General features: G+C 32.5%; 1 protein-coding gene across 1 annotated transcript; it reads left to right on the top strand.

Moving 5' to 3' along the window:
* Positions 1-13,543: 13,543 nt before the first annotated feature.
* LOC125847460 (cytochrome P450 71D7-like) lies at positions 13,544-14,474 on the top strand. Its single transcript, XM_049527077.1, has 2 exons — positions 13,544-13,629; positions 14,183-14,474. The coding sequence occupies exons 1-2, from the start codon at positions 13,544-13,546 to the stop codon at positions 14,472-14,474; spliced, it is 378 nt and encodes a 125-aa protein (XP_049383034.1).
* Positions 14,475-17,268: the final 2,794 nt, after the last annotated feature.

The following is a 17,268-nucleotide window of genomic DNA, read 5'->3' as shown; positions in this document are numbered from 1 at the left end:
GGCGTTTGACTCCAAAAATGTTCACAATCACTCATGCCAATCAGTATTTCAAAAACTTGCACGACTTGAAATTAGTGATAGATGAGGCTAACAATTAGTAGGTGATTCTGATTATGAATGACAACTGTGGTGGGGGGCGGGACGGGGCAAAAGTTAAACGTGCAGGGTGGGGAAGTGAAATTAGTGATAGATGAGGCTAACAATTAGTAGGTGATTCTGCTTATGAATGACAATTGTGGTGGGGGGCGGGACGGGGCAAAAGTTAAACGTGCAGGGTGGGGAAAGTGATAAAAGAGATTGACTTAAAAAAAATAGTTTTTGAGTCAAAAATAAAAAGTCAATCTAATTTTTAAGTCAAAAAATAAAGATAGGGGGAAACCTATTTTTGATTTTTGACTTACTTTAAGTTTTTTTTTTATTTGTCAAATATTTTTAGAAGTCAAAAATTGACTTGAAAAGTAGACTTGATCAACTTTTAATCCAATTCAAACACCATCAAACTAAGAGTGAACATGATATGGTATATACCGAATACCATATTTCAATTGATATTTTTATACCGTCATATTGATATTATGGTATTTGGTATGACTTTTAATTTTTTTATGTATTCGATACGATATTTGGTATTTATAAAATAAACATCGAAATACCGTATACGGTATACCATACCAAATTTTATTAGTAATATAATATATATTTCACTAACATGTAGGCTCTCACTTGACATAGTGGTATGTCAAGTTAGAGTCTACATGTTAGTGAATGATTTTTGCGGTGTAAAACTATATAGAGTTATGCGCAATTTTAGATAATGTTATTTAAACTTTGTATATATGACTACTCGATTGCTATTGAATTTTTCTTTTGTGAAATTATTTAACAGAAGTAGTTATTGATGTAATATGATTGAGACTTGTGCATTTGAATTTCTCATATTCATGTTGATCATCGAATTGATCTTGCAAGAATACTTGCTAGAGGACAAAGAAAATGATTCTAATTTATTTGCTAAATGAATTGTATGAAGAGTTATAAATGTATGTTAGTCGAAGTCAAATAAATTATGATTATCAAATACTATACTGTAAAATATCGAAATCGAAATTAAGTATAATAATAATGTAGTACTTTAAATATCAAATACCAAAATTATAATATTAAATTTTTTAAATACGGTACCATGCCCACCCCTACTTCAAACTGGGCGAGGCAGAATAGGGTAGATCAAAAATTATATTTTCAAAATATTAAATGGGGCAGATCAGGTGGCAGGGTAAATCAATGCTTGTAGTCATTTTCTGAAAAGAATGATTTAATAGATACTCACTTTCTGGCTTACCATTTTTTGTTGTAATATTATAAAAAATCTAGCTGTAAAAGATTTCTTTGTCTACAGACTGAATCCTCCATCTATATTTTGATGGGCACATAATAATGTAGTAATAAATATAACTGTTTTATTTAAAAATATATATAAAAGGAAAATGACTGAGTTTTCGAAAAACCGATTAAACTTATAGTTTAAGAGAAATCGAGTTTCCAAAAGGACAAAGTCGCCACTTAATTTTTTTTAGTAAAAATCAAGAAAAAACTTAAGGGTTTCAAAAGATTTAAACAGATAAAATCAATTGAAAATGGGTTTGAAGTTCAATGTACATTCCGAGAAGGTATTAGGCCCTCGGAATGCCCGCTAACTCGCGGTTGACTGGCGATTTGACTTAAAATGATTTGACTAATTTTGAGAAATTTAACATAGGAATATTTAAATAAATTACAATATTTAATTAATTTTGAGAAAATAAGTAGATAAACGACACATTTTCTTTTTTAGAGAAGAGAATTCAAAATGACACATGGCTTGTGATACAAGTGGTTAGAATTTTAATAAAACTAGATTAGTTAAAATTTATTTTTTTTAAATAATAATTTGAACCAATTAAAGCATGAGACCATTTTAAATCAATTGATAAAAAGAGAACACACACAATTTTATTTTATTTTTTATTTATTTTTATTTTGGTTCATTTGAGAAAAGTGTTAACTTAAAACCATTTAAATAAGCAAAGCGATTAAGAGTCAATTCCCTAAATGGTCACCCAAGTTTAGAGAATTGCTTTGAAATATCATTTATGTTTCATTTAGGACCAAAATATCACTCAACTATCACTATTTTCCTCCAAATATACTTGACACTCCAAAAGCCCTACTCTCTCGTATTTGGCATGACATGTCATTAAAGTCTTTTTTTTAATAATAAACCTATTTAATTCATTAAACTCATTTAACTAAAATAAGCCATGACCATATTATTTTTTTAAAAGTTACATTAGTTTATTAAGAATAAATTTTCATACTTAAGAATATTTTATCATAATTAAACTTTTTATTTTTTTATGTTATGAAGAATAGGTTTTTAAAACGTATTATAATATCATTAGTTTTGAATACTTATAAACACATACATTCAAAAAAAATTGATATACAAATCATGCATTAATGCTAACTTACATCAGTTAATCATAAATTGTATAATGAATCAATAATATTAAAGGTCAATTAACTATTACAATAATATTAATTGTGTATTTTGAAATTCATGCTTACAATATTTTTTTTAAAAAAAAATAGAAAGTGAATAATATTATATTTTTGATCCAAAAAATAATACTAAATACCTCAAAAGTCTCCTTCTATTCTAGTTGATATGTCATGTCATTAAATCATCATTTTAAAAAATAATAGACCTATTTAATCCATCAAACTTATGTCTCTACAAAACAAATATATAAATTACATGAGAATTTGTGAAGATTATAAAAAAAATAAAAAATCTAATTCCTTTATATATTTTTACTAAACAAAATTCAATGAAAAAATCTCTGTGTACAATTATTACCCGGTAGTTTATAAAATTTCTAAGTAAATTATTTGAAAATTTTAAGAAATTTCTTTCATAAAAATATTCAAATAAATTTGTAAGGTTGACAAAAAAGTTGGTATGAAAGTGAAAATTATTATTTAGCTTTTTTTTAATTAATTTATTTTTTATTGTTTTATTCTATATTATATTATATTTTAACTTCTCATACAGTAAAACACCAATATATATTCTTATCTCATCCCAAATTTATGAAATACAAGTAATAATTAATTGAATTGCCTATTTTAATTCAATAATATACATATTATATGAGATTAATATACTGATAAATAAAGATCAAAATTTATTTTCTAATATAAATATTATTCACTTTCTATTTTCTTTTCACAGAAAAGATATTGCAAGTATATATGAATTTCAAAGCACCCAATTAATTATTTTTTAGTAGTTAATTGATCCTTAATATTATTGATCCATTATATAATATATGATTAATTGATGTAAGTTGACATTCGTAAGTGATTTATATATCAATATTTTTTTTTGAATATATGTGTTTATAATTATTCAAAATTGATGACATTATGATAATTTTTAAAAAACGATTCATCATCACATAAAAAATTTAAAAAAATTAATTATGATAAATGATTCTTAAGTATGAAAATTTATTCTTAATAAACTAATAAATCTTTAAAAAAAATATGATCATTATTTTAGTTAAATGGGTTTAATGAATTAAATTAGTATATTATTAAAAAAAAAAACTTTAATGACATGTCATGCCAACTAGGAGAGAGTGAGACTTTTGAAGTGTCAAGTATATTTGGAGAAAAATAGTGATAGTTGAGTGATATTTTGGTCCTAAATAAAACATAAATGATATTTCAAGGCAATTCCCTAAACTTGGGTGATCATTTAGGGAATTGACTCAAACGATTAAAGAAAGGGGCATTCAAAACATATCTTTTTTAAGAACAAAAAGATTTAATTAAAATAAAAGATGGCCAATATATTTGATTAGTAAGATAAAATGAATACAAAGACAAATAAAAGAATGTATTAATAAAAGTAAGCCAATGTAAAGAAAATAATTTATCGTTTGGGAATTTAATTAGGTTAGTTAACAATTTAAAAGTTAGGGTCAACACACGATAAAAAATAAATAATCATAATTAAATAATTAAAGAGTAGGGAGAAATTGAATTTGGGCCCTTCTTGGGCCAAATTCGCTGCTGATTTTGGGCTTAGGCTCAAATCCCGTTTTTGTATACACTGGTTGTATACCAGTGTATATCGCATGAATCCAGCCCATTTTTTTTTGTATATAAGACTGTATATCAAATGTATACAACCTAATTCAACTTACAGAACACCTGTTTCAATTTTTGGACCTGTATATCTCTGTTTTTTCTGTGTATACTTGTGTATATAGCTGTATAGGTCATGTATACTGCCCTCTTTTGGGCTTTTTTGGGAGCTGAAAATTCAGTTTCCAGCTCCATGCATTTCACATGCTGCCATGTACACCCGATAAAATGGATGACTCGATGATGGAAAGGTATTTGAGCCTTTATGGCTTGATTCGGAAATGCAAAGGAAGGAAACCCATCATAGACTCGGAGAGGGTTCATACAACAAAACAAAAGAGGCAAGAATTACTATAAGGATCAAATAGAACAAATGAAACACAACTTGAAATAAAAGTTATTTAAGAGACTCAAAATCAAGATTGAACCGAACTCAACTAGTGGACTAAAATATCCGAGGAATCTTTAAGGAAAACAAAAGCATGTTAACTTAACAAATGACAAAACTAAACAAACTAAATCTCAACTCCTAGCAATAACAAGAATGTATGTCTCAACAAATAAAATTAGGGGTCACTCACAGGAGAAGAAAAAGGGGAAAAATTACACTATATGAAAATGTGACCAACAGCCAAAACTAAACAGTAGCAAACCCAAAAAAATGATGAGAAAAAGAAAGTATATCATATCACTTTTTTAAAAAATAAAATAAAAAATATATATCTCACATAATAAGCCAAACTAACTCCCTTAGTATATTCTAATGGTGCCAAATTATCATGCTAAGAGGACAGAATGTAAGAGACAGTAGCAAATCTAATCTATTTTAAAGCAAAGGGAGGAGAAATCGGTGATGTCTTGAAACCAAACATAATAGCAATTCCACTTATCCTAACATGTTGAATACAAGTAGAGTAATGTAAGTAAACAAAGTATTCAAAGAGGTGACACTGCATCAATAAACCCAACTAAGTTGTGGAAAAAGTGATACTCCTGAAAGATGCCTTAGACCGGACAACATGAGAGGACCGTTTTTTAATATCTAAGCAGCGAGATTTTATTAAATCGAGATACTTCCACGAAGGAATTTAAGGCACAACATCATAAATTAAAGTGAACGGAAAGCTAGACACGAGACAAAGTAGCGGCATCACATCTATGGTAAAGGTTTCGTTTGAACGAAACGGACCCTTTAACATGATAGCTAACCAAAGAGAAATTCTAAGACTCATACGAATAGCAACACTTACGAGAGCATCTCTTATATCTCAAACAATCAAAAACCCAACTACAACTCAAGAGCTTGGCTCCCACATGAGCAGCGAATCCAAAAGAATAAAGGCAGTCGAGGAGAAAATAAATCGACAAACAACTTCAGCTTGTCAAAAAACAACACATCGAACTAAAAAAAAAATTGAAACTGAAAAGGATTTTACCTTTCGCGCGGCAGCGAACAGGGTGGGACAAGCAGAGAAGTGACGGCTTTCACCACGAGAAACTCGAACTTGAATGGTAGTCAAAGAACTGGGCAGAAGTCCTAACAGTTCTCTATTTAGAAGCGTATTTCGAGTGTATTGCTACTTGTTCCTAAAGGTTATTCTCTGTATTTCTACCAAAAACTTGCCTTGTATTTTCGTTCAAAACCAAAAAAAAAGAACCCCTTTCAACAGCAACTAAGAGGGAATATATAGGGGATTTTAGGGTTCCCCCATGGGGGGAAAACGGATGAAAAAATCGGATTCAAAGCCCACTTCGAAATTCAAAATTCAAAATTCTTTCAGCATTGAAGGAGGCATGCTTTTTTTCTGAAATTTTTGCTCTATTCCGAAAGGGGAAAGGCCGAATCGACGCCTCAAATCGACTCTAATGTCCTTGAAATGCCACGTGGACTCATCCCACAACCCCAAGGACGAAAATAGCAGCTGGAACACGCTGTCTATGTTGTTGCTATCGTGTATTGTTGTTGGACTGCTGTAGCCGTTTCTGGGAATTGTACACTGTTCCGGGCTCTTTTTTTAGAACAAANCACCTGTAACACCAGAAATCTGAAATCTCTATTTTCGGATACGGGGTGTTACATCGACGAATCTTGAACTTTCTTCTCTTTAATTTTCTCCTCGTTTCTCTATTCTTGCGTTCTTTCTCCAAAAACCCTAACTCTAATTTCAATAGTGTAAACTGACCAATTTCAGTTTAGACCCTTAGATAATTACCAGAAACGAAATTAAAATAATAGGGTAAGGAAAAGACCAAACTACCCTTCCAAAATCCGGATTGAACTTTCCTTATCAAAACAGCCCAATTTCCAAAGGGCATATCTCACTCATACGAACTCGGAATCGCGCAAACTTGGCGCCGTTGGAAAGATAATTCAACGATATTTCTTACGGTATCTGGAAACACACCTAACTCATCTTGAGATAGGAGTTATGGTTGTTTGAAATTGACTAAAACTCATTTTTAACTTAAACAAATTTCCAGATTTTCATTATTTTCAAAAATCACTATTTCCAATTCTTAACTTCTTCCTAGTTATTTCAATTTGCGAGATGTTACAAAATAAGAGAAAAGTAATTTAGTTTTCAATTTTACGATTGACTTATCAATTACAGTTCAACTTTGAACACCCCTACTCGGTAGATAATTACAAATATCTTGATAAGCATTAACTGATAATTTGGTAAAAAATAATGATTAACTAATTGGTATAACAGATTGGTTATTTATAATATTAAAATAAATCTTTGCACTACTATAATATGCAACTTGAATGCAAACGTAATTATGTATTGTTGAGAAATAGAGGAGCTATACCAAAACAGACAAAAGGAGAGCAAGTTTGGTGATAATTGTATATCACAATTCTCCTTGACAATATTACTCCCCTTCATTTTTATTTACTTGTCAAATATTTCTTAATTTAATTCTTTTTTACTTTTTATTTTTGCAAATCAAGGAATGACATTTTTTTTCCTATTATACCCTCAATATATTCATTGAGTTACACTCTGGTTGGATCATTGCTATCCATTGTTTCATAATGTATTGTATTGTATTGTATTGTATGATAGATACAATGTTTGGCTAGACTGTATTGTTTGTTGATGTTTAATAATATTTTTATTGTTTGGTTTGACTGTATCGTACTGTATTGTATTTATAAATTTACTAAAATATCCTTAATTATTCTTGGGTAGGAGGTTTGACAAGAATTAAATAATATAGGGTAAAGGGTAAAAAAGTATTATGAAATATTATGCCAGGATATAATTGGAAAAAGAAATTAAGTAACAATGGGAACACACCAAACCGGTTGTTCCATAAAATGAGAGTTTTCATTGTTACGTAACAACGAAATTTAACAATACAATACAATACATTTTAAGTACCAATCAAAACAAACATTGTAGGTATGGTAACGATACAATACAATACAATGAGTAACAATGATCCAAACATAATGTTAATGTCTTTGAGAAATATAATGAGTAAAAATATATTTGGGACCCTATCAATTAATAGGAATAGAATGAAAAATCACTATACTAAATTACTAATCATTGTTTTCGAAGTGCGCCAAGTCAATAATAAAAAGGGACGGAGGGAGTAATTTTTATTTGTATATTTTTCAACAAAATGCCCCTCCCACGTTTTAATGAATGAAACATGTCGATGACTGAAAAGGTTTTACTGTTTTTTTTAAATTACAAAGTAGTAATGCAGCCAAAATTGTAGTGCAGATGGCTAAAAAGTGTCCCCTGATTGCATGAGAGATGATGCGCATAGTTTTATTTTTGGTTTTCCGCCAGGTGTTCGGTACCTATATTGAAATCCGCTAAATTTGGATTCGCGCCGAGAATTCCCACATTGGAGGTAAAGTGCTCCCTAACAAACGTGACTTCATACCCAAGGGGCTCAAACCCGAGACCTCTTGGTTAAGGATGAAGGAGTATTTATCACTCCACCACAATCATTGTTGGTGATGATGTGCAAAGTTGACTCAAAGTAAAACTATAATATATAGACAACAAGGAGATAATTTATTCTTTTCAATAAAATGCGTCCCACTCAAACAATAATTTTAATTTACTTTGTACCACATGGTACTAAGTACTATTTATTAGTATAATAAGTACTAATATTCAAGGCTTCTAGAAATCATTTGGGGATTGTTGTAACACTATAAATGTTGCAGACAAGCCATCCATTGATGCCTCCGACAAAGAATGATGTGAACTTATCTTTTGTTTGTGTCGGAAATGAATATACATTCAGAAGAGTATTTGGACTAATGAAATAAATGGCCGATGAAATGATGATAGGGCCTAAATGCTTGGGCTTTCATCTGCAGCTGGAAGCTGGCCCATTTTGAATAAGGATCTAGTTGTATTTTCCTTAGCAGTTTCTAGAATAGTGTGAGGTGTCTAGTTCAGGTACAGGTTGTTATTTTATTTTGTAATTAGCTTTTAGTCCTTTTAGTCCTTTTTTCCTATTTGCACAGTAGAGCTTAATAGATTGTATAAAGGAATGTAATGGAGGCAGAATTAAGACAGAGAGAAAATTTCCACAAATCTTGTGTTCTTCTTTCAAATTCTACATGGTATCAGAGCAGTAGCTCGATCTAGCTCAATCACAACATTTTTTTTCTTTCAAATCACAATATCTGAAAATGGTGGATGGTGTTGCTGTAGTAGAAACTTCCAATGCTGGAAACGCTGTGGAGATTAGCAGCACTCCATCTTATTATCTCCACCCCTCAGATTCACCTGGAATGAACCTAGTTAACTCCATCTTTGATGGAAAAGGATTCCCAGGATGGAGGAGATCTCTCCTCATTGCTCTCTCTGCGAAAAAGAAGCTTGGATTCATAAATGGAAACTGCAAAGCTCCAGATATGGCACATAAAGATTTTGAACAGTGGAGTTGTTGCAATGATATGGTAATTTCTTGGATACTAAATTCACTGTCAAAAGAAATTGGTGACAGTGTAATTTATTCCAAAACAGCAAAAGAGCTGTGGGACAGTTTGGAGAATCGATTTGGGAGATCCAATGGAGCCAAGCTGTATCATCTGCAAAAAGAGTTATCAGGTTTAGTTCAAGCCAATAATGACATTGCTGGGTATTTCACAAAGCTCAAACGTTTATGGGATGAACTCGACTCACTCAACCTATCATCATGTTGTACCTGTGTGTGTACGTGTGAAGGAAAAGCAAGGTTGGTTAAGTCCTTGGAAGACCAAAAACTCATACAATTTCTAATGGGTTTGAATGATGTTTATGCCCAAGCAAGAGGAACCATATTGATGATGAACCCTCTACCTACCATTGATCAAGCATACAGTCTACTTCTCCAAGATGAGAATCAAAGGGAGGTATATGTGAATGCCTTCATACCACCTGATTCTGCTTCATTCATGGCTGCAGGACAAATGGGAGGTAATTTCAGATCTGGGAATCAAGCTAATAAAGGAGCTAATACATCACAGAATTTCGAAAACAGAGGAGGTGGTACATCTCAAAATTTCGGGAATCTCAATCAAAGGCCTAGAAAACACTTTCAAAAATCTAGGCCAAGGAAGGTGAAATACGATCCCAATGTGAGCTGTGATCACTGTGGAAAGACAGGTCATTTGAAGCTGGATTGTTTTAGACTCATAGGGTTTCCGGAAGATTTTCAATTCACAAAGAATAAAAACTACCAGGTTTCAGTCAAAGGAAATGCAGCTATATCAACAGAAGACACACACCACAAATATGGAGAAGCATTTCCACATGATTACATGCAACATCTTAGCAAGGAGCAGTACTCGAATCTGGTACACAATGTTGTCAAGGATGCAAAGTTGACTCAATCAAGCACATCAGGATCATCATTTAATGTGAATGCGGTTGTTGGTACTATACTTAAATATTCTGCTTCATGTTTTCCAGTTTTTAATTCTAGCACCTGGATCATTGATTCAGGTGCTTCTGAGCATATGTGTTTCAATTCTAAGTCCTTTTTGTGTCTAACCCCTCTCCCTGTGCCTTTGAATATCAGTTTGCCCAATTCTTTCAACATTATTGTCACTCACACAGGGAGTGTTAGCATTCTGCCTTCTCTCACTCTGCATAATGTTCTTCATGTTCCAGATTTTAAGTATAACCTTCTATCAGTTAACAAGTTGTGTATTCAACTTAATTGTCATGTCTTATTTACTTCTAGTGGGTGTCTCTTACAGGACCATTCAATGAGGAAGGAACGAGTTTTTGGTGATGTAGGAGATGGTCTATATCTACTCCAGCCCACTAAAATAGATTCAGGATCAATTAGAAATGTTTTTCCAAAAGGAAGTCATTCCAATGATGTTTTTAGTAATATTGTTAGTCCTATTTCTGGCTGTAATTCTCATTCAGTTTCTGTTCCTGCCTATGCAGTTCCTGATGTAAATCTGTGGCATGTCTGATTAGGGCATTTACCATTTTCAGCAATGAGAAATATAAGTTTCATTCATTTTCCTTCAAATTCTGAGTATATTTGTCATATTTGTCCTCAAGCTAGACAGAGTCGACTTCCTTTTCCAGTTAGTGCCATTAAAACCCAAAGAATTTTTGAACTAATTCATATTGATACATGGGGACCTTTTAAGGATTCTACTTACAATGGTTTCAATTATTTTTTAACCATAGTAGATGATTTTAGCAGGGGCACTTGGACTTTTCTCTTGAAAACTAAGAGTAATGCTTTTCCAATCTTAAAGGATTTTTTGGCTATGGTGGAAAGACAGTTTCATTCACTAGTCAAAAGAATCAGATCTGATAATGCTTTGGAACTTGGTAAAGGTTCACAGGAGGCTGCTTTTCTGAGTTCTGCAGGGATCATTCATGAGAGATCTTGTGTTGCCACTCCCCAACAAAATGGTGTTGTCGAGAGAAAGCATAGACATCTCTTGGAGATGGCCAGAGGATTGCTTTTCCAATCTAAATTGCCTATCCAATATTGGGGAGAATGCATTTTGACTGCCACTCATTTAATCAACAGATTGCCTTCTAGAGTACTTCAAGGGAAGACACCTTTTGAAGTGTTTTTTGGCTCTCCACCCTCATATGAGGGACTTAGATCTTTTGGTTGTTTATGTTATGTTTCCACTCTATCTCATCCAAGGGACAAGTTTCAGCCAAGAGCTAAAATATGTATCTTTCTTGGGTATCCTCCCTCTCAAAAAGGTTATAAAGTGCTGGAAATGGCTAGTAGAAAGGTTTTTATCTCTAGAGATGTCAAATTTCATGAAGATGTTTTCCCTTTTGAGACCACTTCTTCACCATCTACTTCCAACTTTCTTTTCCCCTCTCATAGACCTTTTCCAGATTATGCAGATCCTTCATCCACATGCTTTCCTACCTCATCCTCTAACCCTCCTACTCCAGATCCTCCTCATATTCCCATAAGTTGTGATCTCACATCTCCTACTGATCTACACTCTATTGTTTCCCCTGATTTGCCTCCTAGGAGATCTGTAAGACCTAGTAAGCCTCCCTCTTATTTGCAAGATTTCATATGCAATTCTATCCTTCTCACTGATGTCACTAACTCTTGTTTTGTTCACCCTACTTCCCCTACTTCCTTTTCTTTTGGAGCTCTGTCTCTTCCCAACCAACATATTTCCCATTCTTTATCCACTGTCATTGAGCCTAACAGTTTTGGTGAGGCTTCTCAACACCCAGGTTGGACTAAAGCTATGAAGGATGAGATTGCAGCTCTCCAACTCAATCACACTTGGGATGTAGTGGTTCTACCCCTTGGGAAGAAGCCTCTTCCTTGTAAATGGGTTTACAAGGTGAAACACAATTCAGATGGATCTATTGAAAGGTTGAAAGCAAGATTAGTAGTTAGGGGGGATATACAAAAGGCAGGAATCGACTACACTGAGACATTTTCCCCGGTCGTTAAGATGACCACCATCAGATGTCTTCTCACAATTGCAGTCAAGAAAGGTTGGCCCGTGTCCCAATTAGATGTGAACAATGCCTTTTTACATGGTGAATTACAAGAGGAGGTGTATATGCGATTTCCAGCTGGTCTTTTACCTCCCACACCAAATCATGTTTGTCTCTTACGAAAATCACTTTATGGACTTAAACAGGCTTCAAGGCAATGGTATGCACGTCTGGCTGGGGCTTTGAGCTTCAAAGGATACTCTAGTTCCTTGAATGACTACTCTCTATTCTACAAGGTCAATGGTGATCTGGTCTCGATTCTGGCGGTCTATGTTGATGATATATTACTTACAGGTAATGACAGTTTAAAGATTACCGACATAACTCATTTTCTTGATTCTGAGTTCAAGGTTAAGAATTTGGGCGATATACATTATTTCTTGGGTATGGAGATCATACGAGAGCAGCAAGGGTTCATAATCAGTCAACGGAAATTTACCTTGGATCTACTCAAGGAGTTTGATTGTACAGGTTCTCCTGTTTCTTCCCCTCTCGATCCGTATGTCAAGCTACAGGCAGATGATGGACCTTTATTATCAGACCCTACTATGTATAGGCATTTAATGGGAAAACTTAATTACCTCACACATACCAGGCCTGATCTCTCCTATGCTGTCCTTTCCCTCAGTCAGTTTATGCAAAGACCTACCGTTGCCCATTATACAGCTGCTCTTCGAGTTCTCAAATATCTTCGTGCAGATCCTAGTCAAGGCATTCTCCTTTCTTCTACTCCATCAATGAACCTCATTGCCTTCTGCGATGTAGATTGGGCGTCTTGCAAGGATACACGCAGATCAGTTAGTGGTTTTTTCATTACTCTAGGTGGTGCACCTATTTCCTGGAAATCAAAGAAACAAACTTCCATTTCCTTGTCCTCCGCTGAAGCTGAATACAGATCCATGCGAAGGGTCACTGCGGAACTGACCTGGTTGGTCCGCTTACTTACAGATCTCTCTGTTCCACCTATTCTGCCGATTCCTCTTCATTCTGATAGCCAGGCTGCCATTAACATTGCTCACAACCCCGTCTTCCATGAGCGAACGAAGCATGTTGACTTGGACTGTCATTTCGTGCGGCAACAGTTTCTCTCCGGTCTCATTACATTGTCCTTCGTCCCTTCGTCTCATCAGCTTGCCGACTTGTTTACTAAGCCTCTCTCTGGGGTTTCTCATCGTTAAATAATGGACAAGTTAGGGGTTTTTTCCTTCCCCTCTAACTTGAGGGGGGATGTTGCAGACAAGCCATCCATTGATGCCTCCGACAAAGAATGATGTGAACTTATCTTTTGTTTGTGTCGGAAATGAATATACATTCAGAAGAGTATTTGGACTAATGAAATAAATGGCCGATGAAATGATGATAGGGCTTTAATGCTTGGGCTTTCATCTGCAGCTGGAAGCTGGCCCATTTTGAATAAGGATCCAGCTGTATTTTCCTTAGCAGTTTCTAGAATAGTGTGAGGTGTCTAGTTCAGGTACAGGTTGTTATTTTATTTTGTAATTAGCTTTTAGTCCTTTTAGTCCTTTTTTCCTATTTGCACAGTAGAGCTTAATAGATTGTATAAAGGAATGTAATGGAGGCAGAATTAAGACAGAGAGAAAATTTCCACAAATCTTGTGTTCTTCTTTCAAATTCTACAATAAAAGGTCACTAGAATTACATAAATCAAATTATCTACCACCAATGGCTAGCATTTTATTTTCCTTCATTCTTGCAGCTAATCAAATTAAATCAATGGAGATGAATTTAGTTTCATTTCTCCTCTTATTCTCCGAAAATGGAGAAGAAGCCAAAAACAAAATTTGCCTCCAGGTCCATGGAGACTCCCACTCATTGGGAGTTTGCATCACTTAATTATTGGACATAATCCACATTGTATTCTTAGAGATCTAGCTCGAAAATACAGCCCCGTAATGTACTTGGAACTTGGGGAAGTTCCTACCGTGATCATATCATCACCTTCTACGTCCAAACAAGTTTTAAAAACTCATGATCTCGCCTTTGCGTAGGCCACAATTTACATCTACTGATATTGTCATGTACAATAATAAAGACATTGCGTTTGCAGAACATGGTGACTACTGGAAACAAATGCGAAAAATTTGCATAATGGAACTTCTAAGTGCCAAAATGGTCAAGTCATTTAGCTCAATTCGAAAGGATGAACTCTCGAGTGTCCTCTCATCAATTGATTCTGTTGGGGGTTCTAGTGAAGTGAGCATGGCAGAAAAGATTGTCCGGTTTACGAGCTCTGTGACATGTAGATTGGTGTTTGGAANAATGTTCACGTTTATTTGTTAGGAAGTGAACGTACAAAGAAAAAAGAGAGAGATAAAATTCAGTTTAGAGTGAAATCATTTTTATGCTTCAAGATTTCACGAACCTTTGATGACTAACAACGAGAAATATAAAATAAAGAATAGAATCAAAAGAGTTATATTAAAAGAAATTCTATATGGAGCTTTTTCACTTTTTAGTATTTTTATGGAATAAATAAATAAGATTTGCTTATTAACTTTAAATTAAATAATTACTTTTAATTTTTTAATGAAAAAAATCAAAACCGCGCACAGCAGGTTGTAAAGGACTTAGCTTGAGCTGAACGACTGGGATCATTGAGCTAAAAAACTTTATTGTTTTTCACGAGTATTCAAAATGTGTTATTTAATATTTAAAGTATTATTTTACTTATAAATACAGTATAATTTTTCAACTAAGAGTGTCCGATTGAACACCCTAATCTAAGGAGGGGTGTAGGGCAAGACATGACTTAGCGAGGGGGGGCAGGGCGAGACGCGGGAGGGGGCATGGAGGTCAACTTTTTTGAAAAATGCCAAACAAGGCAGGGTGTGGATCAAAATCTTAATAGGTCGTGACTTTCCTATCTTAATCCGTTCTATTGTTATCCCTAATTTTACACTTTTTCAAAATGATAAATGTTACTCTTTTTTGTTTACTTTTATTTGTAATAGAGTTTGCACACTTCATATTAGTTGATGTATGATTTTTAATAGAATTAAGAAATGATTTGAAATGAATAATTAATATTAACTTACTAAGTTAAATAAAAAAAAAATAATTATAATTTGTGTAACATGGTAAAGCGATAAACACAAATGATATTTAAAGAATATAATAAACAAGTAAATTGAACAGAGATTTACCTATACCATACAAATTAATGAATAGTCTTTCTCTTTCTATCTCTCTTAATTCAGTATAATGATTATAACAGTTTAGTTACACATCTTTTCTTATTTTATCATTTCACGCTTGTTAAAAAAAAATTGCCCATGTTTGGTAAGTTTTTGGACGTGTAATTTATATTGCGATATAAAATTATGAAATGAAATGGAAATGAAATTAGTATTTGAAAATGTATGTTATGCAGATTTCATAGGATGAGGTTATATGATTCAAGAATTTTAAATCTTGATTTCAGATTTTTCAAATACAAAAAATGATCATAAGTTTATATTTTGTAAAATGTCCACATTTGTATCTACTAACTATTTATTTTATATGTAAATATAATTTATAATTAAATATCATTACATTGTAAACTATTTATATCTCATATAACAATTATTTTTATCAATATAAAATTTATTATTACTTCAAATCAATTTCTTCTTTATCGTTTATATTCATCAAATTTATTTTTTAGTTAAATTTATTTACCAATCAAAATTATTACTACTTATTCAAATCACTGTTTGATAAATAAAAAATTCTATGAATGGATAAGACTGGTAAATGTAACATTACCATATGAAAATACAATTTCCTTACAACTTCCGATGCTTATTTCACGTTGACTTATAGTACTACTACTATGTAGTAACTTTATCTTTATTCACGCTAATCGATTGCTTCATTTACATCAACACCTAATTCACTATTTCCACCATCCTATATTTATAACAACCTATAATTCACTAATTCAGTCCATTTTGACAACAAAGGAATATCAAATTAATTATGTCTTATTTTTAATTTAAAGTGAGTTAAATTTTATTCAACTTATGTTCAATTGTTTTTACTTAATTAAAATTTGATCAATAAATATTATAATCTTTTAGAATAATTTTATGACAATGTATTATGCAATTTTATAAACTCTTATTGATTTGATTTGATTTGATTATATAAAGAATTGAACAATTTTAATAGTTGTATAACTTATAGGTTTTTATGTTTACAAAACACATACCATATAAAAAGTTCAAATTATTTATTCAAATAAAATTTCAATTTCATTTAATGATTTTATATCATAATTTCATATCGCGGCGGACCCATCCTATGTCATGGGGTATTGACTGACACTACTTCGTTGAATTTTTTTAGTATTATATATATTTAAAAATCTGAAAAAATAGAAATATCCCTACAAATAATGTCATTGACATTGCTTGAATAACTAAGCTTCTTGGCTTGTTGATTTGCAGCGCGAATGAAATGGTAGTTCACCCAAGCGTGGCCCGAGTTCGACCCTTAGTAAGGCCAAATTTGTCTTTTATTTTTGAGACATTTTTCAGAGAAAAATTTACGAACCTCCAACCTCTTATTTATACTCAAATTAGGCTAAAATAAATCAATTGCTCTAGAATATTTAGTACTTATTGGTACTATCTCCAATGAGGCTATTATGAATACATTTCAAAATATGAAAACATAGTCAAATTAGGCTAAAATAAATCAATTGCTCTAGAATATTTAGTACTTATTAGTACTATCTTCAATGAGGCTATTATGAATACATTTCAAAATATGAAAATTCGTCGAGGAAAATTTAGTAATTTACTTGACTTAGGTTTTATTAGTACATTTTAAATAGTTTTATTAATATAATTAATAATATCATTATATTAATTTTTAAATATCAACACCCCTTACTAAAAATCCTACGTATCACATGACCAAACATGACCTTAAATCACTTGGCAGTATAATTTTTATTTACACTACAAAAATCAAATCTGACGACGGAAAGAAGGATAATGTCACTAGACACCAGTGCCTCCAGGCTCCAACTCTTATCAATCTTCCGTATACAGTCCAATTTTTTTTATAGTAATAGTCTTGTTTGTTG

This window comes from Solanum stenotomum, chromosome 12 (genome assembly GCF_019186545.1).
Source record: "Solanum stenotomum isolate F172 chromosome 12, ASM1918654v1, whole genome shotgun sequence".
Taxonomy (NCBI): Eukaryota; Viridiplantae; Streptophyta; class Magnoliopsida; order Solanales; family Solanaceae; genus Solanum; species Solanum stenotomum.
Note: the sequence above shows the minus strand (reverse complement) of the source record. Positions and strands in the feature narration are given on the sequence as shown.